At 35.3% G+C, this 27,986-nt stretch overlaps 1 protein-coding gene across 4 annotated transcripts in view; it reads left to right on the forward strand.

The window, feature by feature from the left end:
• LOC140444165 (uncharacterized) overlaps window positions 1-27,986 on the forward strand; it is a 275,749-nt gene that overhangs the window by 169,605 nt on the left and 78,158 nt on the right. For 2 of the 4 annotated variants that reach the window (XM_072535863.1, XM_072535861.1), the window contains exon 3: window positions 20,570-20,707. In XM_072535863.1, the coding sequence (XP_072391964.1) occupies window positions 20,570-20,707 (138 nt within the window). The remainder of the gene's footprint in view (window positions 1-20,569; window positions 20,708-27,986) is intronic. The other 2 variants (XM_072535864.1, XM_072535862.1) reach the window with 1 other exon arrangement.

Below are 27,986 nucleotides of genomic sequence, written 5' to 3' on the forward strand. Positions count from 1 at the left end.
ATATATATATATATATATATATTACTACATATAAGATATTAGCTTCAGTTGTACTAAAACGATTACTGCCATATACAGAGGAAATTATTGGCGATTACCAATGCGGCTTTAGGCCTGGAAGATCAACAATCGACCAAATATTTACTATCAGACAAATGCTAGAAAAGTATTGGGAATATAATAAAGAAGTACACGAGATCTTCATAGATTTCAAACAAGCATATGATTCCATAGATTGCTTAAAACTGTGGAGTGCAATGATGGAGTTAGGCGTACCAAAGAAGCTGACCATGATTGCGCGAATGTGTGTCAACAATTCCTTTGCACAAATTAGAATAGGAGGCAAAACTTCAAAGGCTTTCGGCATAAGCACCGGACTCAGACAGGGAGACCCGCTGTCCCCATTACTATTTAACCTAGCATTGGATTATGCAATGCGAAAAATCTATACCAGAGTCAAACCAGACATAACTGCCAGAGGAGCAAAGATTATTCTCGCATTTGCAGATGATGTAGATGCAGTAGCACAGACAACACTGGAAGTTAAGGATATAGTATCGAACTTTGAAGAAGCAACACTAAGCGTAGGCCTGAAAATAAACGAAGAAAAAACTAAATACATGGTCGTATCAAAAAAGGAACGACAGCGAATAAGACAAAACATTACCATAAACGATCATAATTTTGAGGTGGTCAAAGAATTCAAATACCTAGGAGCAACAATTACCAGTGAAAACACAGGAGAACGGGAGGTTGAAATACGAATACTGGCGGGGAATAAATCATTCTTTGCCATTCAACATCTAATGAGGTCAAAGCTTCTCTCAAGGCGTGCCAAAATCCAAATGTACAAAACCCTAATACGACCAGCAGTGACATATGGAAGTGAAACATGGACATTGAGAAAGAAAGAAATCAAGCTATTAGTATGGGAACGCAAAATCCTGCGAATTATATATGGTTGTTGCAGGGACAGCGTGACAAATGAATGGAGGAGCAGATACAACAATGAGATAGAGACTCTCTTCGAGAAAGGAAACATAGTAAGATACATAAAAGCCAATAGATTAAGATGGGCAGGCCACGTGGTACGGAGTGATGACGACAGACTGATTAGCAATGTGTTTTGGGAAAGACCAGATGGTAGAAGATCGACAGGAAGGCCTAGAAAAAGGTGGAAAGACGCAGTCAGGGAAGACCTGGAGAAGATGGAAGTAAGGCCATGGGAAATAATAGCACAGGATCGGAATCAATGGAAGGCAATAGTAAACGCGGCAAAAGCTCACGAAGAGTTGTAAAAGCCAATGATGATGATGATATATATATATATATATATATATATATGACCTGGAGAAGATGGAAGTAAGGCCATGGGAAATAATAGCACAGGATCGGAATCAATGGAAGGCAATAGTAAACGCGGCAAAAGCTCACGAAGAGTTGTAAAAGCCAATGATGATGATATATATATATATATATATATATATATATATATATATATATATATATATATATATATATATATATATATATATATATATATATATATATATATATATATATATATATATGCTGTCACTATTTTTCCGGGATTGACTCCGCGTTGTAAAATGCTGGTTTTCTTGAAAACCATTGTTTTGGCGACGTTTCGGCAAGGTCTCACTTGCCATTCTCAAGCCTGGTGGATCTACTTCTCGTCGTTACTTGATTAGTACTGGTCTACCAGTAGACCAGTAGACCAGTACTAATCAAGTAACGACGAGAAGTAGATCCACCAGGCTTGAGAATGGCAAGTGAGACCTTGCCGAAACGTCGCCAAAACAATGGTTTTCAAGAAAACCAGCATTTTACAACGCGGAGTCAATCCCGGAAAAATAGTGACAGCACATATAGCTCCCGCGGAAACCTCAAAACAAACATATATATATATATATATATATATATATATATATATATATATATATATATATATATATATATATATATATATATATATATATATATATTAGTTTATTTTATTTAGAACACTTTTTTCCTGACGGATATTCTCAAGTTAAAGTTGATTTCATTAAATCGAATGAACTCTCTTACAATAAAGTCGCGTAACTCAGCATTATTCGCGTTCTCAAACGATCATGCTGCCAACTGCTGTCAAAATAGATAACTAATAAAATAGGGATAAATGTCAACAATATGGACTTAATATAAACGTTAAGAAGACAAAGCTTATGATAATTAGCAAGAAAAGGATAACAGAAGGACAACTCTACGTCACCCAATCACCTGTAGAAAGGGTGACGCACTACAACTACCTCGGCACCATAATAAATGAAGAATGGACCAGCAACCAGGAGATTAGAGCACGCATCGGAAAAGTAGATCTACTTTCAATCGGATGGGGACCTTCTTCAAGAGTCACAACCTCTCTCTTGACACAAAAGTAAGAATGCTGCGATGCTACGTCTTCTCTGTCCTTTTTTATGGTGTTGAATCATGGACCCTGAACAAAGATATGTGCAGACAATTAGAAGCATTTGAGATGTGGCTATATCGGAGAATACTTAAGATCTCGCAGACTGACCGAGTCACAAATGCGGAGGTCCGCAGAAGAATGAATAAGAACTGAGAGGTACTGACCACCATCAAATCTCGAAAGTTACAATTCTTCGGACATATTATGCGAAATGAATCCAGATATGCTCTCCCTCAAGCCAACCTACAAGGAAAAATATTTGGAAAACGAGGTCCAGGAAGAAGAAGAACATCTTGGTTAAAGAACCTCAGAATCTGGTTGAATACAACATCTGTGCAGCTTTTCCGCGCTGCATTCGCCCACATTCGTAACGGATAACATCAAGAAGAAGAAAGACTTCAACATTATTTGTATAAAATATACTTAGCTAGATCATATTCTAGTACAATTTAACTAGCCCATGTATCAGCAAAGACTGACATATCAACTTTATTGTGCAGATATCTGAAGCATTTCTTCCTCATAGAACTTTGTGTCTTGATGTATAGGAACCACACTTTTTAAGGTCAGACTTAACTCCGAATCTTCTGCTCCGGAGAGTAATATCTTCAATATATCACTATCTGCTGGTTTTGCTAGACGGCTATCTAATTCTCTTCTTGCAGTGTTTTTTTTATGTGGCAAAACTGATTAATTGGCACTATACTTTCATACACATTATGTTTTCTAATTTTCCCCACTGTTGTGCTTGATGTCTGTGGTGCTTAATGTTTCCAATGTGTCCATCGTATGCCTGTAAATAATAAAAAGGAATTATAAACATGAAGTTATAGTCAAATGGTTCTTTTACTTTTATCAAATTACTATGTAATCACTTACCGAAAAATATATAGTAATGTGAATGTGCCAATTATATGTTTGCATTTGCCTGAATTTCCAGCCTTAAGCCGCGTTTACACGATGACAATTGACGAGACAATTGTCAGAAGACAACTGACTGGCATGAAATTATTGTCTTCGTCTAAACACTTCAGGCCAATTGCCTTGCCAACTGTCCTCACAATTGGCCCAAAATTCAGTTGTCTCCGGGAGTAGACTGAGGACAATGAGCTGAGCCCAATGAGTCCCCCCACCAGTCGAAATCTCAATTGTCGCGACAATTGGCGCCGTGTGAACGGTGTAGGCCAGTAGTGCTGTCTTGTTTTTTGCCAGTTCCCTCACCGAACACAACAGATGACGAGCAGTCGGCCATAGCTGTCTACTGCCATGACAATAGTTGGCCCCGTATAAACATCTTCTCGTTCAACTGGACTGACCTCCGACAATCCGCAACCACGTGATAACAATTGTCCAATGGCAATTGTCATGGTGTAAACGCGGCTTTCATATACAATTACACACAATATTAATATTATCAATCACTTCAATTTTGACTTGTATTTGGTGGGGTACTCCTCTCAAATTGCTAGTTTGAAGGCACAATGCTTAGGTATATCACTGCGATTTTCCCACTTTATGATAATATTCCACAAGGAATAATATGTATGGCTGGAATCTAAAATTGCTTCAAAAAGTTTTAGTTATTTTTTCTTAATAACTATTTTATTTTTCATTTCACAAAAAAATGTAGTAAAAATAAATTTGCTACAAATAATTTTTGATTAAATATTATCTGATAAAATTTCTTTGTAGAGTTGCTAGTTTACGAGTACAGTGCGAATAAGAGCATTTTTTCGAATCCTGAGTAAACTAATAAGTATTTTTGAAAAATTTAAACGCAGAATGAAAGAATACATTATTACTGAGGGCCAAAAGTCCCTGAAAACTTCTATAATGTTTATTTTAATAAGTTATAGGGGTGAAAAAGAAGAGAAAATGTAGTGTGATTTTAATTTCAAATATTTCATTCAAAAAAAATTTTTGTTTATTCTAAGGGACTTTCGGCCCTCGGTAATAATGTAGTCTCTTATTCTGCGTTTAAGTTTTTCAAAAATATTTGTTAGTTTTCTCAGGATTCGAAAAAAATGAATGCATTTAAAAAACACTGGCCCAAAATTTTGCGCTTACTCTCCTTTTTTCCAAGATGGGGGCCAGAGGACAAGGGTAGCGACCCAACACCTTAACTTGGACTTACACTGATACTTACCCTCCCGATACATCAAAAAAATAAAATTGCGTCCTCTAAGAAATGAACGTAAAGGCATAAAAAATGTGACATTTTAATGGACTGTTTGTGATTGAACAAAAGTAATAACTTTATTATTACTAGATGTCTAAAAGTATTAACGAACCTTAAAGTTAACGAATTTTAGTTCAGATGAATCTTGATTACTTATATGTATAATGGCTATACAGCCCAGTGTGGGGTTAAACCGCAAATGCTTTCTAGATCCTATTTCTTAAGTGGATCAGTCTTTTTTGTTTATCTTATCTTCTTGACCATATCTCTCCATTTTTTCCTGTCTCTAATTCTTCCTCTCCATTCTCTGACTCCTGCCCTTTGGAGGTCTTCTTCAACTTCTTGCAGCCACTTTGATCTCGGTCTTCCCCTTCTCTTTTTTCCTCCTGGATTCCATTCTATCATTGCGTATGTCACTGCCTCATCGCCTGCTCACCAAATATGACCTAACCATCTAACTCTGCATTGCTTTATTTTAGTTACGATGTCTTTCTTAAGTTCTTCCTTAATTTCTGCATTTGTTCTGCTTCTATATTCATTTTGCTCTGTTCTGATTGGTCCTAGTATGGTTCTCATAATCTTTCTCTCTGCTATTCTTAAGTCTTCTTCATCTTTTTTAACCATCGTCATTGTTTCTCCTGCATATAATAATATTGGCCTAATTATGGTGTTATAAATGCTCATCTTACTTTTTTAGTCAGTGTTTTGCTTTTAAGTAATCTTTTGTTTGCAAAATAAGCTTTATTCGCTGCTAATATTTTTTCTTTTATTTCGGATTTCCTTTCTCCGGATTTACTTATTGTAACTCCTATATATTTGAAGTATTCTACTTCTTCAAACTCAGAACTTCCTATTTTGATTTTTTCTTTTATTGGTTTTTCCCTAATCTTAATATTTTTGTCTTTTCTTGATTTAATCTTAGCCCCATTACCTCCCCTTTCTCTCTTAGTTCTTCTAGCATTTCTTTCATTATTTTTCTGTTTTTTGCAATAATAGCAATATCGTCTGCATATGCAATTATTTGACCACCTCTTGTTCTAAGATTTCCTTTATTTATATTTCGTAGTACATATTCTAATGCTAGATTAAATAGCGTTGTTGATAAGGCATCTCCTTGTTTCATCCCTTTATTTATAATGAATTCCTCTGTCTCTCCTCTTTGTGTCCTTATGCTTATTTTTGTAGTTCTCATTGTCATTTCTATTAATTTTCTGAGTTTATGTGGAATGTTTAGTTTTTTAAGTGCTATCATTAATCCGTTCCTTTTAATTGAATCAAATGCCTGTTTGAAGTCTATGAATAACATTTCCAATTCTAATTTATACTCGTTTGCTTTTTTCATTATTTGTTTTATTGTGTGTATTGCATCTATTGTAGATCTTCCTTCTGTAAATCCACATTGGTACTGTCCTACTGTCTTCTTTGTGATCTTTGATAACCTCTTTTTTATTATTGATGTCATTATTTTATATGTTGTATTTAGTAACGTTATTCCTCTATAATTTTCACAGATTTGTTGGTCTCCCTTTTTATGTACTGTTATGATCTGCCCTACCTCCCAGTCCCCTGGCATTTTCTCTTCTTTCCATATATTTTTCAACAGTGCCAGTATTTTTCCTCTTAGTTCCCTTCCCCCGTATTTTATTAGTTCCATATTAATTCCATCTTTACCAGGGGCTTTTCCATTTTTGCTTCTCTGTATTACTTCATCCAATTCCTCTAATGTTGGTTCTTTTGAAATTTTGATGTCTACTTCATCTACTTCATCTGCTTCTTCTTCGTGCACCGTTTCCTCCTCGTTATGCATTTCTTCTTCTGTTGTTTCCTCCGTCAAGAGCTCTCTGTAGTAATCTCTCCATACTTGCTTGTATTCTTGGTCCCCTATTATCACTATTCTCTCTCTATTTTTTATTCCGTTTGTTTTGCCCTTGTATTTTTTGTTTTGTGTTTTAATCTTTTTGTAAAAACTTTTCGTATTTCTGTTTGTTCTTTCCTGCTCTATTTCCTGCATTTTTTTGTCTACCCATCTTCTTTTATTTTGCCTTATCACTTTCTTAGCATTCCTTCTTAATTTTTCATATTCTTCTCTGTCTTCCTCTTTATCTGTTCTTAGCCATTTATTTCTGGCTCGCACTTTTTTTTTCTATTATTTCTCTACATTCTTGGTTATACCATCCGTTTTTTGTTTTAGCCTGACTTTTACCTATCTGCTCTTTTATTGACGATTGTTTTCGTTTATTAATCATTATGTGATCAATTTGACTATATGTTTTCTGATCTGGTGACCTCCATGTTACCTTATGTATTATAGGGTGTTCAAATTTTGTTGAGCTTATTAACAAATTTGTTCTTGTTGCTAGGTTACATAGTCTTTGCCCATCGTCATTCGTGTTTTCGTGTATTGTATGCTTTCCTGCAATTTGTTGTAAAAAGTCCTCTTTTCCAATCTGGACGTTGAGGTCTCCTAGTACAAATACGATATCTTCTTTGGGTATTTTTTCTATCTCCTCTTCGACCCTATCATAAAAGATTTCTTTTTCGTCTGCATTGCTTGTTTCTATGGGGGCGTATAAATTCAAGACTGATATATTAAATGGTTTGCTGTTGACTCTAACATAGGCCATCCTTTCGCATATTGGCTTGAAATTTATAATTTTCTCTCTTAGGTGCCTTAGTATCATGAATCCCACGCCTTTTTGCCCTTGCTTCTTTCCAATTACTGCTGATTACTTAGTTTACAAAAATATGAAAAATGGGTTTCGTTCTCTGAGTGTAAAAATCTCTTTATCTAACTCGACCGGCACAATTTAAAACTTTTAATGAAAAGACCAAGGCACGATCATCGTTCTAGCTATAATTTTTGATTTTCAGTTTCCTCGACTTTCGCAGATAGACAAAAGCCGAAACGATGCCGTAAAACTCACACTAAATTCGCGTCACATAACAGAAACTATCGGCTATTGAATGGTAAATAGGTTTCTAGCGTTACGAAAGCAGATAAAAGCTATACAATTATTATTATAGAAATGGCACAGCAAACGGCCCTTTTGGACGGTTTGCTATCCCCCCGTTCTCGCTTTTCCGTGACCGCAACCCCATCCCAGCGCTCGTCTCTAATTTTATCGACTGTGACATTCAGCGATGTGTTTATAATTCCGTGCATGCACACCAGAAGATATACTAACACTATTTTCTAACTAGAATTTGTCAAAATAAATTACTCTTGTGTGGTTAAATGTTAATTTTATTCCTTAAATGGTCGTCCGAGAGTTATATTTTCCTTGTAAAATGGAATCCTGCAAAACGGATAATAATCTTGACAAATATGGCCTGAATATTAAGTCAACTTCGTAAACCCTTCGTCAAATTTTATAGACCTTTTAGTTAATGTTTTTGTAGTAATAAATCATCCACTAGCAGATACCTTATTAAAGAAAACAAATAAATTTAATAAAGGCATTTACAATTTCGGAAAACCTGATGGCCCAATATCATTCTCATCTTGTATTGTCAATATTTTGTTTCGTGTAGAGTTAGAGAATTAGATGTTGTATATTTTGTAGACTGTCGGTGCAAGAATAGAACTTTGAGATGTCTCTACTGTTAAGCCGGAATCAGACAGCTCGTGGCAAGGAGGAACAGAAACTATCATCATCATCATTTTTTCTTTACAACCCTGAGTGGGTCCTAACCTCCTCAAGAATTTCTCTCCGGTCGTCACTATCCATTGCCTTTTTCTGCCAAGCACGTATTCCCATATTTCTCATGTCTTCATCGATGTTATCAAGGGTCCTTGTTCTGGGTCTTCCTCTTTACGGTATCAGGTTCGATATATTTTACGATATCAGGTTCCTGGTATATTCTATAAAGTTCGAAGATGTATCGTCTTCTCCACACTCCACTGTCATTCCATTTCCTTTTTTTAGCTTTTATAGACCCATATAAAACAAAACCTATACGGTTTTTGCAGACATTTCGTCTATTTTTTGTATTTATGAACAGTTTAGTGTAAAAATGCCATTTTTTCGATTTTTTGTTTACCATTAAAAAGGTTAATATTTAAGGTCAAATTACAAAACACTATTTTTTAAAACATAATAAAAGCTTTAAAATTGCGATTGCTAAAAGTTGTAAAATTAATTTGTTGCTTCGAAAACTATGACATAAGGCAAAATCGTTAATTGTTCGTAATTATTGTAAAAAACCAACCTAGATAATTGTAATTGCACCCAAAGTTGTGTATTGTGGTCCGTAACAAACCCCATTAAGAGAGGAGTGAGACAAGGAGACGTAATATCGCCAAAGCTTTTCAACCTAGCCCTAGAAGACGTCTTCAAACCTACAAATTGGTCAACCTATGGCATTACCATTAATGGCAACAAGTTAAACCACCTCAGATTCGCTGAACCCAGCACATTCGAGGAACTGCAAATCATGATGGGGGAACTAGCAGCCAGCTCCCAATACGTCAGCCTACAAATGAATATGAAAAAAACAAAAATAATGACAAACACAGATGACCCCAGACGTATAACTATAAATGGCAGTGAGATCCAGGAATATATCTACCTAGGCCAAATCCTGAAACTTGACAAAGAGAACTAAAGTGCGGAAATTACTAAAAGAGCAAGACTAGCATGGGCAGGATTTGGAAAACTTAGTTGGATACTTAAGAACCGCAAAATACCCCAATACTTGAGGAGCAAAGTGTTCAACCAATGCATCCTTCCTATCATGAGATATGGATGTCAAACCTGGACCCTAACCAAGGCAAACATGAATAAAGAGAATTCCATCAACTATGACGCACTGAAAGAAGGCTTTGGGACGAACTTACGGTAATTTTACGCATACCAAATAAAAGTTTAAGAGTTAATTTATCAAGGTGTATCAAAAAAGGTTGAAAAAATCATTTTTATAACCATAAAATAATGCTAAAACTTTGAGACTGCGGTTACTCAACTAACTACTAATTTTTCATGGAAGCAACATCTAAACAATATAAAATGTACTTTAATAATTTCGATTCTAAAATATATGCCATAATCACTGTTTTCTGTAATTTGATATGAAAACAAATGTTTCTATCAGTACTAATTTTGTTTGTCCAATAATATACCGCAGCTTTATTGTAATTTTGTTTTCATTCGGAACCGGTTACGTCAAATGCCCCCGGCGACTTGTCCATTAAATCCCATGATTGCATAACAGCAATGGCAACCGAGACTCAATACAAAATCCCAAAGGCGTATTGGCATTAGTAGTAACTAAATTATTATTTGGACATGATTTAAATACATTAACGCCGCTATATCCACATATTGTCATCGGGGGTGGCCAAAGTTGGGGCTTTAATCAACCACGTCAGCATATTGTGTAAATTTCGAGTTGGAAACGCTTGTAAACTAAGAGAGACCCTCAAAGTTTCGCTAGTTTACTAATATCGACCATATTTACTTAATCTTGCAAGTCCAACAACTTGGTGATAAGTTAGTGGTAATTTTCCGTTTACATGTGTATCAATAATGCTGTTTAATCTTCCAGACAGTGCTGTAACTCTAATTACACTTTAGCAGCGTATGCATGGACAACAAATTATCATAATAACTAGATTAAACTTTAACTTTAGATAAAGTCTTCTTTTGATCTACTCGTGTTTTTCTTTTACAATTATTTACTTTAACATTTTTATTCAAAGAAGGGGACTGATATCACGATTATTAAATAATTTCTTAATTGTTATCAAAATGAACGTAGCAACTTCAATACGTCTTTTGATCTCGATAGTTTGATCACTGTTCTTGTTAATTATAGCTCCCAGGAATTTTTAATTATTCGCCGTTTGAGTGGGATTATTGCTTGAAGTAATGTTTGTATGATGAATTGAATTTTTACTAAAGATCATGTACCTACTTGGTGTTCTTGGTATTAATCTGTATACCGTGTAGTTATTGCATACTCTATTCATATTTTATAGTAAAAGTTGAAGCTCTTCCGATATTATTGCCAGCAAATGAAGGATTTATTTCAAAATAACCAATGTCAAAAAAAGGAAATTTTCAGAAATTAATAAAAACTTAAATAAACTGGTAATATTTAAGGCAATGTTTTTTTTCTAATTTTTATGAATTAGTATATATACAAACAAATATTATTTAATATACTAGGTGCCAAAAGGGTATTTACTTTTTGAAAAAATAATGGAAAACACTATAATGTTTTTTTTTTAATCATCATCTTCATCAACGTCAACAGTTGGTACCGTTTCAGTGACTCGAAATTTTTGATAAAAAGAAACGCAATATTCTAAATTTTCATAAAACTAATAGCAATCGGGCCCTCATATAACCTATCTAAGTTGAGTCATATTGACCATCTTAAATGGAGATGACTTTTCTCTTGATTGACGTATGAGTTCATCCCAATATTCTGGAATTTTTGGACTACATATTCTCTTTCTTCCCAATCAGGGCAAAGTCCTGATCATTCGGAAGGGAAGAATGGCCCTTATGGGAAATATGTAGGTTATTTTTTTTTTAAACTTTGAAAAATGCACCAGCATACATTGTAAATAAACCATAACATGGTTTTTGTTCTGGCCAGAACATCCATCACTAAAGATAACTAAATAATCATTAGATCTTTATGATTAAGATAATTTAAAAGGATAGAAGTTACATCGTTCGACCCTTTGTTTGCAATATCTGCAGTATAGACGTACATTGATGCTGAATCATTCGCCCAGTCGTGAATGCCAAATACATAGTACCACATTTGGCTTTTAAAAAATACGTCGCTAGTTCTTATATGCGGTAATGTTTTGTTCAAAGTCGAACGATATAGCCATACATCTACCTGCTCTTGCTTCCAATTTATGATGTCTTTTTAATTCCGTAATTCGTAAATTTACTGGCTGTTCTTAAGTGCAACTATTTTTCCAATACCAACTGATTTTTAATAATCTCATCACTACTGGTTTCTATTTTTAAAATCAGTTCATTACAACTTGAACAATTGTCTGTTCTTGGCACACCAAATAATAATAAACATGATATAACACGTTAATTCGGATTTCCTGCAAAAACATTTTGTGCATTATTTTACACTTAGCTCTTCAGGTAAAAACACTGTCAGGATTATCTCGTCTTGAGTAATGAGACTGCCTGGTCCTGAAAGATTTAATGTGTTGTCGTATAAGGTATAGAACTTTATGTGGAGTTTTAGAGGGCCTATTGTTATGCTTTCCGCGTCCATCGGAAGGTTGTAACCGTTTCAAAAGTTTCAAAAAATTCATTGTAATTTAGAGTAAATATTTCAAAATAAAATTGCTCACGATATCTATCCGCCGAGTGCATTTAATTACCTCAAGAACCCTGCTGTAGTTCCTACCATCTCCGATAGATGAGAACGTTTGTTAATTCGTCTCGATTCCCTAGCGAAATTCCTTGTCCTCCATCTTTATCTCCTTAAACGTCAAACAATCAAGGCGTTATTTTGTTTAAGTGGTCTCTTAAAGAGGTAAGCCGAAAAATTCCTTTTCTCTTATATATTTTCAAATAAATATTTATTTTTAGACCCTTACCCGGGAGCCTGAATGTTACTAAGCTATGTTTCTTTGGCCCGTTCTTTGGAGGTTGTATATATATATATATATATATATATATATATACAGATTGAACGAATTTAAAACGGAACATACAATTTAATATATGTCTGTTTGAACTGCATTTGAAATAGTGGACCAATATAAAACTTAGACAAAAATAAATCCATACCCGGTGATAGACATTGTATAAAATATCGTTCAACTATCTGTCTCCTTTAAAAGAAAGAAGAGCTTGCCTAATAGTCGGAGAGATAGAGCCGAAATTTTGAACTGATCAGTAATAAGACAGTTCTCTATTGGAATATATTCATTGTAACTGGTTAGTAGAATGTAGAAAATGGGGCGGCCAATAGAGCCTGATACACTGCGACCTTTGCAGATCTATTGTGTTTCCCCCTTATTTTAAAGCACTTCATCTAGCTTGGTCCTCTTAATGAGACTCAACAGCCTTGATAGTGGCCTTTTCATGTAGCCTGGTGCTTCCGGTTTTTCCTCTCCGAGTTCTAGAAACCGCATTCGTGCGAGACCTTCGCAATGGCACAGAACGTGTAGAGCGGTTTCCTCTTCTTCCAGACAGAAACGACAGGTGTCCTCTTCTGTCAGGCCTATGAGACTCAGGTGTCTATTGAGTCTACAGTGCCCAGTGAGCAGACCCACTATCATTCTGACAGTCCTGCGCCTGTGCGAAAGTAAGTCTGCTGTAAATTTAGCCGAATGTCCTTTGATGAACTGTTTGGCCTGCCTCTGTCCTGGTGAGTTGTTCCACCACTCAAGAGACTTCTGTTGCACCCATTTGTGTATGGCTGCCCTTTTTATCGTATTTGCGATTCCAAAGAAGGGTTCCGGACCAACCAGTGGCGTAGATGCGCCTTCTCGGGCCAATTCATCGGCCTTCTCGTTGCCACGATGACCCTTATGTCCCGGCACCCAGGCAAGTGTCAACCTGTTTTGACTTCCCACCTGAGAGAGGACATCCAAACAGTTCCATACCAGCCATGAATCGACCTGTACCGAACTGAGAGCCTTTAGAGCCGCTTGACTATCCGAATAGATAACGATGGAGTCGTTATCTACATTTCGGCCGATTAGTTCCATAGCGCACCTGTGTATAGCAGCTAATTCGGCTTGAAATACGGTCGCGTATGTTCCTAGACATACCCGGACTTCCGTCCTTGGTTTTATGCCATATATTCCAGCCCCCGTACCTGTATCCGTTTTGGAGCCGTCCGTATACCATATTGAGTTTGCTGTTAGCGGCGGACCAGTTTCCCAGTCCTCTCTTTTTGGTATTATAATTTGAAAATTTTTGTTAAAACTATACCTCGTAACCATTCGGTCTACAGGCATTCCTAGAACGGGGTCTGCCTTTATGTCCTGGTATAGCCTTAAGTTATCAGCTCCCTGCATCATACTTATTGGAGCTTGGCCTTGGATCAACCGATGTACTGTTGATCTGGCTTCACTCTGTATGTATATATGCAGAGGTGGTAGGTTTAGCAGAACTTCTAGCGCGTCCGTTGGGGCTGTTCTCATGGCTCCGGTAACACTCAAGCATGCAAGCCTTTGTGTGCTACTGAGCAATCGAATCGCCCCGGACTGTTGCGTTTTGTTCCACCACGCCACTGAACCATAAGTTATCATGGGCCTTATAACCCTTGTGTACAACCAGAGGTTCATTTTAGGATTTAACCCCCAATTCTTACCACACATTCGTCTACATGTGTTCAGGGCCATAGTGGCCTTCTGTGTGACTTTCTGAATGTGTGCATTCCATGTCAGCCTCTGGTCGAATATTACACCTAAGTACTTGGCCTGACTTGTGAATGGGATTTCTACTCCCTTGAGCACTAGTGGCTGTAAGCCTTGCAGTGCTCTTTTTCTGGTGAAGGGAACAACAGATGTTTTTTTAGGGTTAACCTTCAGGCCTTCTTCCTCACACCAGCTGTCCACAATCCTCAGAGCGACTTGAAGTCTCTCCGAAATTATTTTGGTAAAGCGTCCTCGGACTACAATTACCAAATCGTCCGCATAACCCAGACAGTAAAAACCCTCCCTGGTCAGTGTATTAAGTAGGTCGTCCATAAGCGTAGCCCACAGTAATGGGGATAAAACTCCTCCTTGTGGGCAGCCGCTTCCTGCCTTCGCTTCAATAGTGGCTTCACCTAACGAGGACACAATGATCCTGTTTGTTAAGGTCGCCTTTGTCCACTCGCATATGAAGGCAGGAACTCCTCTTCTTTTAAGCGCGTCCGTTACAGACTCGAAGGAGACGTTATTAAACGCTCCCTCCACGTCCAGAAACGTCGCCACCGCTATCTCCTTGTCATCTAGCGACTTTGAGAGCAGTCTGTTAAGATCATCCAGCGCCAAGTCAGTTGACTTTCCTGGCTGGTATGCATATTGGCGATCGCTAAGTGGATTCTCCATCAGCACGTCGTCTCTAATATACCTGTCTATCAATCTTTCCAGCGTTTTTGCTAGGAAAGAGGATAGACTTATTGGTCTGTATGACTTGGGGGTCTGGTCCATTACCCTACCAACCTTGGGGATATATGTGACTTTCACCCTTCGCCATGCGGTTGGAATATATCTCCATTGTAACTGGTTAAGACTTTGCCTTACAGGCGGACGCCCCTCGTGATACAGGGGGTGGCTATACAGGGATGAAGTTGTCATTTTTTTCGGAAAAATTAACGATCGATAATATGGCTGAAAATTTGCCCAGAGTAAGATCTTGGTATAACTAGACGAAATCCCAAAGGGCGGTCGCTAGAGTGGATACATAAGGGGTGGCGGACAGGGGTGAAGTTGCAATTTTTTGGGGAAAAATTAACGATAAGTAATATGTCCGCATTTTTATGGCTCATTATTTAGCCCCTAAAAACTCTAAATCGAAAAGAGCGGACAGCTGGGTTGTTACAGGGAGCCATAAAACGGGATCAAATGTACCACTTGCCTGCGCATTTTAGGTCTCGGTAACAATTTTCAAACTGAGTTTATTATGATATTTTCATACCGATTGATTTGAAAATTTGTATGCTCACTTCTGTTACTATTCTGAAAAGCGTCAAGTAGAGTTTTCCTCAAAATTTTCCAAAAAAATTTCCGTAAATGAAAATTTTCGTAATTTTTTGAGGTAAAATCTAATTTGTAGAATCCTTTCGATTTTCTGTCAGTTATACCATGATTTTTTTTCCAAAAATTTTCAAACGATTTTTCCGATAAGAAAAAAAAATTAGAAAAACTTTTCTAAAACATTTGATAAAACTCTACGTCATCGTCTGAATCTTTTATAGAATATTTTGTAGTTTTAAAATGATATTATGATAATGTTTTTTTTTTTCAAACTAAAGTCATATTTACTTTACATATCACATTTTTTTCTTAAATATACCTCTGGGCAAATTTTCAGCCATATTATCGATCGTTAATTTTTCCGAAAAAAATGACAACTTCATCCCTGTATAGCCACCCCCTGTACCACAAGGGGCGTTAGCCTGTATGGCAAAGTCTTAACCCAGTTACAATGAATATATTCCAATAGAGAAATGTCATATTACTGATCAGTTCAAAATTTCGGCTCTATCTCTTGGACTATAAGGAAGCGATAAGTGGTTTGACAGCATAATAACTGCTTGTGTAGTCTAGTTTTTTCAGTGATTCTAGGCAAATTATTTGGATGGAGTTTTGACTTGTTCTTGAAAGAATTCAGAATCCAGCAGCCCGCTGACGTATTGGATTTTTATAATATAATTATTTGACAACCTTTTGTTGGCCAACCACCTAGAGCGGAGTTGAGCCGAAATACATTGATTTCGTATGTTCCGTTTTAAATTCGTTCAATCTGTATATATATATATATATATATATATATATATATATATATATATATATATATATATATATATATATATATGAATTTATGATATGTGTTCTGAAACTCAACCCTATATCTTTATATGGTCTATGGTATGTTCCTCTTAAATAGACCCAAGGCTTCGTTCAGCCAACGATCCAGAGGGTAAAAAGAAATAAACTATATCCCTTCTTCATACCCACCAGCTTTTTGATAAATCATGTTGTACCAATTTTATATTTTTTTATTGAGCAGTGAAGAATATTTATGAACTAAATAACAGTAAAATGCTTTATTATTGAGCTTTTAATTATTATAGGTATTCTACCTAATAACAAATGTATTTTTATTTCGAAATTTTGGATAAAGTATAATTTTATTTTCATATATTTCTCATTCATAATCTAATGCCATGCTATTAAATGTTTGTTTTCTTACAATACGATTTTAATTTTAGTTTCGTATAAACACTTCACATGGTAATTGGATACTGTAAACACAAATTGTTATTTTAATTTCTTTCTGAAATGACATAACTTTTCAACGTAGAATTTTTTAATAATGTTTTTTGTTCATTACAAAAAAATAATAAAAGGATAGTTTTGTTTTAAAATTTTCTTTACAATTTTTTTTTTGACTCGTTTCCTTACGAGAATAAATATAAGGAATGGCGCCCATCACATTTTAATTTTAAAGATAATATAGAGCTTCTATATGATTGAAAGAACCACGCCCCGTCTCCGACTAAAGTGAACGGCCTTGATCGTTTGTATACCAAAGGAAATAATTTTGCATAAGTTTACAAGGTGGTATTCCAGAAGATTTAATAGAATTCTGAATTCCTCATTCTGGCAATACCATGAAAGCTCAAAAAAGCAGTGTAACACAGTTTTTCCTTATCTTGATTCCGAACTTTATAATAAAATTCTACAGAATGATCAAAAGAAGAACTGTCATCTTCAAAGATAGGGAATTGAATTTTTCCATTACGTTCTATTTATCAATTACATTATATTACGTTTAAGCGGCCACTCAACATTCGATTCGAGGTCTCTTAACACTAATGATAACATAGCAAGAATAATTCATATGTACGTTATTACCTCAGTAACTCAAGCTATACTAGAACAAACATTGCGAATTAAGAGCAAAAGCTGCCGAAGAATCTTTATTTTCTATTCTTATAATTTGTTCGCTGATTTTAATATAACTACTACTACTAAGGATTTCCACAGTTTTCACTGTCTTCCTTCACTCAACCGTTTTCTTTAATTTTCCCTGTCATTCCAGTCTCCATCTCGCAGGGTTCTTTTCTCCATAGCCTCGTCGATTTTATCTCTGAATGACCTTCGGGGTCTTCCTCTCTTTCTTCTTCCAATCGGGCTCCATTCTGTGATTTTGTTTATCCAGCGTCCTCTGTCCACTCTTCTGACGTGGCCGTACCAGGATAGTCTCTTCTCCTCTATATAGTCGATTATGTCTGATTGCACTCCCATTCTCCGCTTAATCTCTGCGTTTTCAATTCTGTCTCTTTTTGTAAGTCTACAGCTTCTCCTCAGGAACTCCATTTCTACTGCTCTTATTCTACCTCTATTTCTCTTGTTTATTGTCCAGTTTTCGGACCCATATGTCAGGATACTTCTTGTCAGGGTGTTATATATTCTCTTTTTTGTCTTTATCGTAATGTTCTTATCCCACAACACTGAGTTTAGTTGTCTTATACAGTTTCTTGTTTGTCTCAGTCTGTTGTTTATATCTTCTTCTGTTGTTCCCTGGTTCGATATTATCGTTCCTAAATACTTGAATTTATCTGTTCCATTTATTTGTCTTCCCTCGTCTATCTCTAGGTTTCTCATATCCTTGTTTTCTGTTGTTAGGTATTCGGTTTTCTGTAAGTTTATTTCCATTCCGTTGTTTTTATATTCTTCTTCTAGTTTTCTGAGCATAAAGCTGAGATCTTCTTCATCTTGTGCGATGACTACTTGATCGTCGGCAAAACTTAAGGTGTATAGGTATTCGTCTCTTACTGGTATGCCCATTCCTTCGCACTTTCTCCTCCATGGTTTGAGTGTCTTTTCCAAGAATATTTTAAACAGAGTAGGGAACGTAGCACAGCCTTGTAGAAGTCCTTTTGTCGTCTTAAATGGATTGTAGGCTTTATTTCCACATTTAATAGCTAATTTGTTTTCTTTGTATAGTGCTTTAACTGCTTTTATTAGTGTTTGTCGGATTCCGAGATCATTCATTGCTTCCCATAATTTGACTCTAGGTATTGAGTCATATGCTTTCTTTAGATCAACAAAGGTCAGATGGACCGGTCTACCTTTTGCCATTTTCTTCTCTATCAGTTGTTCTAATGTGTACGTATGATCTAGGCGTGATTTTCCTACTGTGAACCCTGCTTGGTCTTCTCCAATTTTTCCTATTATTTCAGTTTCTAGTTTTTCTTTAATAATTTTCCCGTAAAGTCTACCTACCGACGATATTATACTCATTCCTCTATAGTTTTCACATTTTTTCCTGTTTCCTTTCTTATGTATGGATGTGATGTATGCTTGTGTCCATTCCGCAGGTATTTCTTCTAAATTTAGTCCTCTTTCGAACATTCTATGTAGCATGCGGAATACCTTTTCCGTTCCGTTTTTAATTAGTTCGTTTGGTATTCCTCCGGGTCCTTTGGCTTTTTTGTTCTTCAATGTCTTGATTGCTCTCTTAACTTCTGCCAGGCTTATTTCTATCTGGTCGTATGCCCCATTTCCTGCATGTTCTATATTCTCTTCCTGAAATTGGGGACGGTTTTCTGTAAGTAGTTCTACGTAGTATTCTTGCCACTCGTTTTCACTAATTTTGCCGATCTGGGTTTTCTCTGTCTTATTTCGTTGAAGTGCTTTTAATATTCGCCATGATTCTGAATTTCTCGTTCCTCCGATATGTCGTTCTATCTCTGTGCATGCTTGTTCCCATCGTTCGTTCTTTTCATTTGTTACTCTTTTCTTTACCTCTCTGTTTTTCGCTCTATATAGGTCTAAGTCTTCCTGTTTTTTGGTGTTTAGGTATTTTATGTGTAGTTTTTTCTTTTCTTTTATGCATTTCAATGTGTCTTCCATTAATTTGATATTCTGATGGGTGTTCCTTTGGTCGTCTTCTCCAAGAGCTTCTAAGGCCGCTGAAATTAGGCAGGTTTTTATGTGTTCATGCATTTCATCTAACGTGTCATATCTGAATTCTTCTAGTTTTTGGTCTAGTCTTCTTTTGTATAAATCTTTTATTGATTCTTCCTGCAATAGATGTAATTTGAGCCTCTTTTCGTTTATTGTCGTTCCCGTTGTAACAATCGATGTATGTTTTTGTTTTGTCCAGATATAGGGGAATTCCATCCATGCCACCACAAGTTTGTGATCTGTTCCACACTCTGCCCCTCTTTTCACTCTGGTGTCTTTCACTTTGATGGAGCTTTTGTGGTTCATGATAATGTAGTAAATAATGGATCTTAGTTTTCTTGTCTCTTGAGTCCATGTGTACTTATGTATATTTTTGTGTTTGTAGAATCCGTTCATAATTTTCAAATCATTTACTTCACATAGTTCTACCAATCTTTCTCCGTTGTCATTAATTGTGTCTTCTCCAAATGGACCAACTGTTCTGTCATTGTCTTTTCTTCCGACTCTTCCATTTAGATCCCCCACTATTATTATTTCTTGTTTAGGTTTTCTCTTATCCATTTGTTCTTGAAGTTGTTCGATAAATCGTTCTTTCTCATTGGCTGGACTGTCTTCCGTTGGACCGTATGTTGCTATATATTATATATATAGCAACATATATATTATATATCTATATATTATAATTTCTCTGCCATACATCTTGATTTTCAGTTTGGCAATTCTCTCGTTTATGGGTTCCCAATCGTCTATAGATTTTTCCCATTTCTTCTTTAGTAGAATTCCAACTCCAGCTTTTGCGCGGTCTTTCTTTTCTACTCCGCTCCAACAATGGATTAGTTCCCCTATTCTTTCCGTGCCGTTTCCTTTCTTTTCTGTTTCCGTTGTGACGAGGATATCGAGATTCATCTTTTCGAATTCTGATGTTTTGATGATTTTAATATAAATGCAGGATTATTCTCAGATCTTTTTACGTTATGAACATAGCAATCTTACAGTGGGATCTTGTACTATAAGAAACGTTATTAGGCAAAAAATTAATAAAACACAAATAGCTTGTTGCCGCGAATTTCGTATGTTTCTACTTAAACCCAAACAAATCCTAAATAATTCAGTGCCATATCACTTACCACTACAAATTACCGAATCTAAGTAAATTTCCCGACTCGTCACTTAAGAAGCTCGTGAAATATGTAAAATACCACATTCTGCTCTAAAAGCTTTTAAGAACAACAGCCAAATGGCAATTGCATGTATAATCCTGTGTTCTATTTTTAAAAGTGAACCTTACTTTCAGAAGAATGCCGATACGGCAAGGGAGCATGGTCGGAATGTGATCCAAAAACGAATCAGCGATCTCGGACGTTGACACTGAAGAAGGGCAACCAGACGAGCTGCGAGCCCACCAAGACAATTCAGAAGAAGTGCAAAAAAGGTAAAATGTCACTTTGTTCTTTGTTTTAACCGTATACAGTAGCTGGTAGTGCTTGCTTTCATGTATAATTTAGTAGTTGGCTCATATATAGAAATCACTATAAGTGGACTACAGTAAAATTTTACATTTTTACGATAATTTTGAGGATTTGTAATGATCTGTGAATGTTTTATTTGTTTATTTTATGGTTATTGACATATCCTTAACTATTTCATATTTTGTAAAATGTCAATAAATATTAGATATATTCGCACCGTGCGTGACCATGGTAGGGGTACCTTGAAACGATGCCAGCGTGCGTAGCGGCGAAATATGACAAAATTGGAATCTTTTATTCATAAATTTTATCAAAAATGTGTGCAAATACATGTTGCGTATTTAATTGTGCTAATAATAGCAAAAATAGTAAGTGTAGTTTTTATAGGTTTCCAAAGATTACATATAAATTAGACAAAAGAAAAAGATGGATTTGTGCTATTAATATGAAAAAGTAAATATCACATAACCTCATTTTTATGCAAATAAAATAGGAAATATTTAGATTAGATTAAATTAGATTAGAAGAAGATAAAGAAAAATACTATAGGCAGAGACGATTGGCAAAAAAGACAGTCACACAAGCAAAAACAAAAACATGGAAAGAATTTGGAGAAGAACTTCAGGAAGAATATATAACAAATAATAGAAACTTTGGACGACAATACGACACATAAGGCAGGGAAAACGAAAGGAAATAAACGCAGTAAGAGATACTTCAAACCAAATACAAATAAGCCCAGAACAAATAGCTAGGGTATGGAAAGAATATTATGAGAAAAAATTTGATACCGAAGTGATAAAGGAAGACAATATAATCAATGAAGGCGAAGAAAACACAGAGCCAGAGCAAATAAGTAGAGAAGAAGTAATAGAAGGATTATCAAATATAAAAATAGGCAAGGCAGGTAGAGATGATGAAATTGAACCGGAAATGGTAAAATACATGGGAGAAGAAGGAATAAACTGGCTATGGAAAATATATAAAGAGGCGTGGGAAAAACAAACAATCCCTAAAGACTGGCAGAACAATATCATCGTGCCAATATACAAAAAAGGAGAACAAGTAAACTGCGACAACTATAGGGCAATATGCCTGTCATCGGTGTGCTTTAAAATATATACGAAAATAATAGAAAAGAGACTAAGACAAGAAGTAGAAATGGTATTGGGAGACGAACAAATGGCATTTAAACCGGGAAGACAGACAAATGACAACATATATATCATTAGAAACCTAATAGAAAGAAGCATAGATACGGGGAAAAAACTAGTATTAGCATTCATAGACCTAAGAGCAGCATTTGACACGATAGAAAGACATATTATAGGGAAATGCTTGAGGAAAATTAACGTACCTAATGCATTGATAAAAATTATAGAAAGTACTTACAAAGAGGTAAAAGGAAGGGTACAAATAACAGGGGAAAGATCGGAAGCATTTAATTGGAAGAGAGGTATTAAACAAGGAGATAGTCTCAGCCCTTTGCTATTCATAATAGTAATGAACGAATTGATCAGAACTAATCAGACTAGTCAGAACTAATCAACTACAGACAATAATAGGTTACCGCAGATTACAACCGGTAACAATAGAGTCCTTAATGTATGCAGACGACATAGTACTAATAGCAGATTCCGAGAATAAAATGCAGAAACTAATGGATATATGGGTAGAACAAATAGAAGAACTTAAAATGGAGATAAACGAGGAAAAAAGTAAGATAATGATAATCAGCGGCAAAGGAGATAAGGAAGATAATCAAATAAAGATAAAATGTAAAAACTCAGAATTGGAAATAGTAACAACTTACGAATACCTGGGAAGTATAATAACTAATGATGGAAAAATAGACTGGGAAATAACAAATAGAGCAAAGAAATCAAACAAGTTATATTATGCGTTAGCCCCAATAATGGGAAAAAGAGAACTTGCACGAGAAACAAGAATAAAAATATATAACACAATAATGATACCGACTGTGCTCTATGCAAGTGAAAACTGGACAATTCTGGAAAAACATAAGAGCAGGATAAACGCAATGGAGATGAGACATCTAAGAAGGATAGTTGGAAAGACAAAATGGGATAGATTAAGCAACGAGACTATTAGGAGAATGGCCAACCAGGAACCGATAATGAACAAAATAGCAAAGAGACAAATGAACTGGTATGGGCATCTGATGAGGATGCAATCCAATAGAATAACAAGAAAAATTTATGAAGCAAAAAACATCGGAAAAAGAAAAAGAGGCAGACCAAGAAAAAAATGGATACAGCAAGTAGTAGAGGCGGGAAAACTTAAACAAAAATCACTCGAGGAACTGAAAATAATGGCAGGAAACAGAAAAGAATGGAAGAGGTGGGTAAATGGAAATTAAAATAGCTAGCCCAAATCCGACACCCTGATAGGGTAAAAGGAAGGGGAGAAAGAAAGAAAGAAAGAATAGGAAAGATTTAAATAATTTACCTTAAATGATATTTTATAAGGCTTCAAGCAAACTGCAGAGTGCCTGATGACTTTAGCTTTTATATCATAACTTTTACTATTACTGTTTTTAATTATATGCTCTTTCACGTGAAAAACTTGATTTGTCAGTACTAGATTTTTCCCTTTCTTTTCCGTTTGTGGTTAAAAAGATATATTATGATGAATTTTGAGAAACCCAGTTTTTAATACTACATTTATTTTGTACATAAACTGAAAAAATATAATTAAAAAGTTAATTATTAATAATTGTCAATTTCGCCTGTATTTAACAATGTCAAACATATGTCATATGTTTAACCTGAAAATTGGTAGGTCCAAAACTGTCAGATGAAGGCGGTAGGTGTCGGTCAGTCACGCATGGAGCGAATAGGTTATCCACAAAATTAATTGAATCAGTTATTTGGAAACGGGCACATCTACAGAAAACCAAATTGTACACCAAACACAAAACGACTGTTGTTTTGTTGTTTTCAACTATAATGAAGCTCTATAAAAATTAAAGTATTTTTTGGATAATTTCTTACAACAATATACATCTAATAGCGCAAAATTGTAAAAGAATATGCAAATTTGAATAACAAAAAACAAAATTGTTTTTGTGGAACATTTGCCAAACAAATTATGTAATCAATGTAAAAGTGTGTGTGTGGAAGGATAATGGCACGGAATCAAGTCCATTTGCCACAGAAAGTTGTATACAGAACTTTTCTTATAATATGAATACAAAGTTGTGGGTTATGCTGCTTTAAATTTCTATTTTTACTTCTTTAATAAAATTTACTAGAAGTTCTAAAGTGTTTCTATTGGCAGTTAATAAAATGTGTGATAGATTTAATGGAAGAAAATATTTCATTTTAATTAGTTTACGAATTAAATCATCTGATTTTTTTACATGTTTTTTGCAACCGAAGAATACATGCTTGAGATCTCCGATCAATGTAAAAGGTAACAAAAATTAATCCTCTTCTGTTGCCTCTTCTGATGCCGTAGTTGGCCACTGGAATATGGCTGGCCAATGGTTGTATAACAAGCTTTTTTTCTTCTGGAATATACTGAATAAGCTATTTTAGGTAATCCATTTTTTGCATTTTGGGTATTTTTGAAGTATTGGCTTTATAATTTTAAGAATATGTAACTAAACCATCTATATATTCTGAAACGAGCAGAACTCCTGGATTGGCTGAAGTACAGGTGAACTGATTATATTGGAATATCTGGAACGAAGCTTTCTGTAACAACTTGTACAAAAATGGCCACTATTTGTTATAGTCAATTATATTGGACGTACCAATCTCCTTTACTGTGTACTTTTCTTTGCTTGAAGAACTTCTAATCAGATCTTTGTATTCTTTAGGAACATAGATCCTATCAACTTTCCTAATTTTTCTCCTGACGCACCCAAAACCCCTATCACAGTCATTAAATGAATGGCCTTGTAGTACAAAATAGTGAACTATTTCCTTAAACCTGTTATTTGCCGACTTAAAAAAATCGTACCACTGCATGGTTAATGTTTTGTCCTGGGCATCCGTCCGAAAAACATGTAATTCATCTACTAGCTTTGGTATGAATTCGTTTATGTAGTTATTTAAAAAGCTGCAGACTTAGTGGGGCCCTTTGAGGACTCGACCTTCATATGCTTCCTCAAGTAGAAAACCTCTTGGACGGGAATATTTGGGAATGGGGGATTTTGCATAAAATCAAACATAAACTCCATTACAATATTACTTTTAAAGCAAAGTTTTGAGCCCTACGTTGGTGAACAAAAGGAGGCTGCACAAACACGTTTTGCATTGTCATTTAAATGCGGATCTTTTATGTTTTGTGTTGTGATGGATTCTACCTTCTACCGTTACTTGATGGAAATTCATTTTATATTACAATAAAACACCGAAATCTTTTATTTTCAAAACTTCCACAAAATTTATAATAAATTCTTATCACTACAGCTGTTTCGGCAAAGTGCCTTTCTCAAGTATCTATTTTTGGATGTGTTTACAATTTAGTCTTTAACTGAATAGTTTGAGGAAGGGAGAACTGTTTGTCTCAAGTTGGTCATTCAGAATTATGTCTGTATTTTTTAATTTGTTGATTTGTTTATTTTCGTGTAAAAAAAAAACAAAAAATTACGTTTTTGGGGATAGCCGGTGGTAGGATATCGACGAACTGTTCGATGATGAAAGAGGAGATCTGAAGCACATAGAACTTACCTCAGAAGAAATAGGTCCATATATTACACGCATTAAAAATAATGAAGAGTAGGAAAAGCCCTAGACCTGACATGATTCCTATAAAAATCCTAAAAATTCTAGGTGAGAAGCACATTGATGTTTTAGTAACACTCTTGAACCAAATTTATAGTTCATGCTTATAACCCAGAAGATATTGAAATTAGACGTGGAGTGAGACAGGGATGTGTATTGTCGCCAATTCTTTTTAATGCCTACTCCGAAGAGATCCTGAAAAAAGTTCTTGAAAGTAAAACAGCTGGAATAAAGGTAAATGGAGTTCCCATTAACAACATTAGATATGCGGACGACACTGTGATCTAAGTCGAAAATATTGAAGATCTTCAAGAGTACGGTCTAACAATGAACGTCAAGAAGACGAAATTAATCAGAATATCGAAAACTCGAAAGAAATATCGAGAATCTTCTAATAAACGGAACCAACGTCGAACAAGTGGACAAATATGCTTATCTGGGAACAATGATTAATTTCACAAATGATTACATTCAGGAGATCAAAATCAAAATAGAAAAGGTTAGAGCAAATTTCAACAAGATGAGAAGGGACTATGTACAAGGGATTTAAAATTGGAACTAAGAGTTAGGTTGGCGAGGTGCTATGTTTTTTTGACTTTGTTTTATGGAATGGAATCTTGGACTTTGAATGCGATATCAATGAAAAAACTGGAATCATTCGAGCTGTGGGTGTATAGAAGAATTCTGAAAATATCGTGGACAGGACACGTCACAAACAAAGAGGTTCTGAGAAGGATGGATAAAGAAAAAGAAATTTTAAATACAATTAAATCAAGAAAATTGGAATATCTCGGACATATTACACGTGGAGAGAAATGCACCTTGCTCCAACTGATTATGCACTATGCAGGTTAATATCCAAGGAAAGAGAAGCATAGGAAGGCGTAGAATGTCATGGCTGCGCAACCTGACAGAGTCGTACGGATGTACATCAAATGAACTTTTCAGAGCAGCCGTCTCAAAAGTCCGAACAGCTATAATGATTGCCGACCTCCGCTGCGGAGATGGCACTTGAAGAAGAAGGGTGGGAGGAGAGATGGTGCGTTAAAATTTCGCTGAATCTTATTTTCATAAAAGGTGAAAAATAAAAAAAAACTGAATTCTGTGAGGGTATTTTGCCTATCTTATCGAGGGGTATTCATGGTAATTGTTAAGTTATTCAACAAGTTAAAAAGTACAATTTGTATTTTTTTGGAAAGTAAAACATGGAAAATCAGTTAGACTAACGTAGCGAGAGCCCAATGTCACACTTTGTGCAAAAACCAGTTTGTATATTTCTTTTCAAAACTCAAATGTTTCATTCACGTATAAAATGAGACAGAGAACTTCAAAAACATAAACGTTTACCAACAAATAAGAATACAAAGAGATAATAGAAACGAACTAAATTAAATTTAAAATTCATTCCAATTTCGAGACAGCGGGGTTTTCTATAGGCACGACTTAAATCCCGCATTTTTTATGTATTAACCGTTAACATTGACGTGGAAGAATATTTAAATAGAATAATTAAAAACGTCATGTTTGAAATACTGCCACATTTAGACATTTTTGAAATTAAAATTGCTATATCGCAAATGGAAAGCAACAAATCTCCAGGGGCAGATGGAATTCGCGCCGGAATGCTAAAACAAGTTCGGAAAATTCTAAAAATGTTGAAGATGGAATGGAATAAAAGTACAAAACTATGTTATGTAAATAAACTCAAGGAATATTATTAGAAATATAACTCAAAGGTACATTAATTACCAGGTGAAAAATTTAGATGAAAACCAGCGAGAATATAAAATGAGGAAAGTGCATCCACTAATTTGATCAATAAAAAAATGGCACAAACAAAGTGTTGCCGCCGTGACTTCAATATAGTAGCCGAAGATGCAGGAACGTACTAAGCCAACATTTTGAAATAATTTTTTAATAAAAAATTACAAAACAAATTTAAATTTTTATTCCCATATACATATAAATTTATTTATAATCCTAGATAAATAAATACAGTGGCTTCTTTCTTCAATGAATTATTCCGTAGTGCTATAACTTTTGAATCTGAGCTGAGGTCTTCTTCTACTCCTTCTTCCTCTCTAGCCACCAAGAAACACTTTCTTGGTGGTTCTTGGAGCACTTCTAGATGTTTCTTCCAGTTGCGCTATGGTCCAAATGAACCTTGGTTTTTTGTAATTTCTGTCTCTAATATAGACGGTCCAGCTCGCTTTCAGTTTTGACAAACTGTGGTGCCACTTCGCTATTCCATCTTTTACGCGGCCTCGCTTCTGTCCTGCATTTTACTATCTATGGATCTTCTAGGCAATATATCATTAACCATTCTCTTCTTTTTCTTATGGTGCCTGTCCGTTACGGATGTTGACCACTAACATTTACTATTTTAATGCGAATAAGCCCCAATTAAAGTTTGTAATAAGTTAATTGGCATTTTAATTTCCGCTTCCTTTCCATTTTATTCACATTTTGAGAACGATTTTCGAAGTGG

The sequence above is a fragment of the Diabrotica undecimpunctata genome, chromosome 6, assembly GCF_040954645.1.
Source record: "Diabrotica undecimpunctata isolate CICGRU chromosome 6, icDiaUnde3, whole genome shotgun sequence".
Lineage (NCBI taxonomy): Eukaryota > Metazoa > Arthropoda > Insecta > Coleoptera > Chrysomelidae > Diabrotica > Diabrotica undecimpunctata.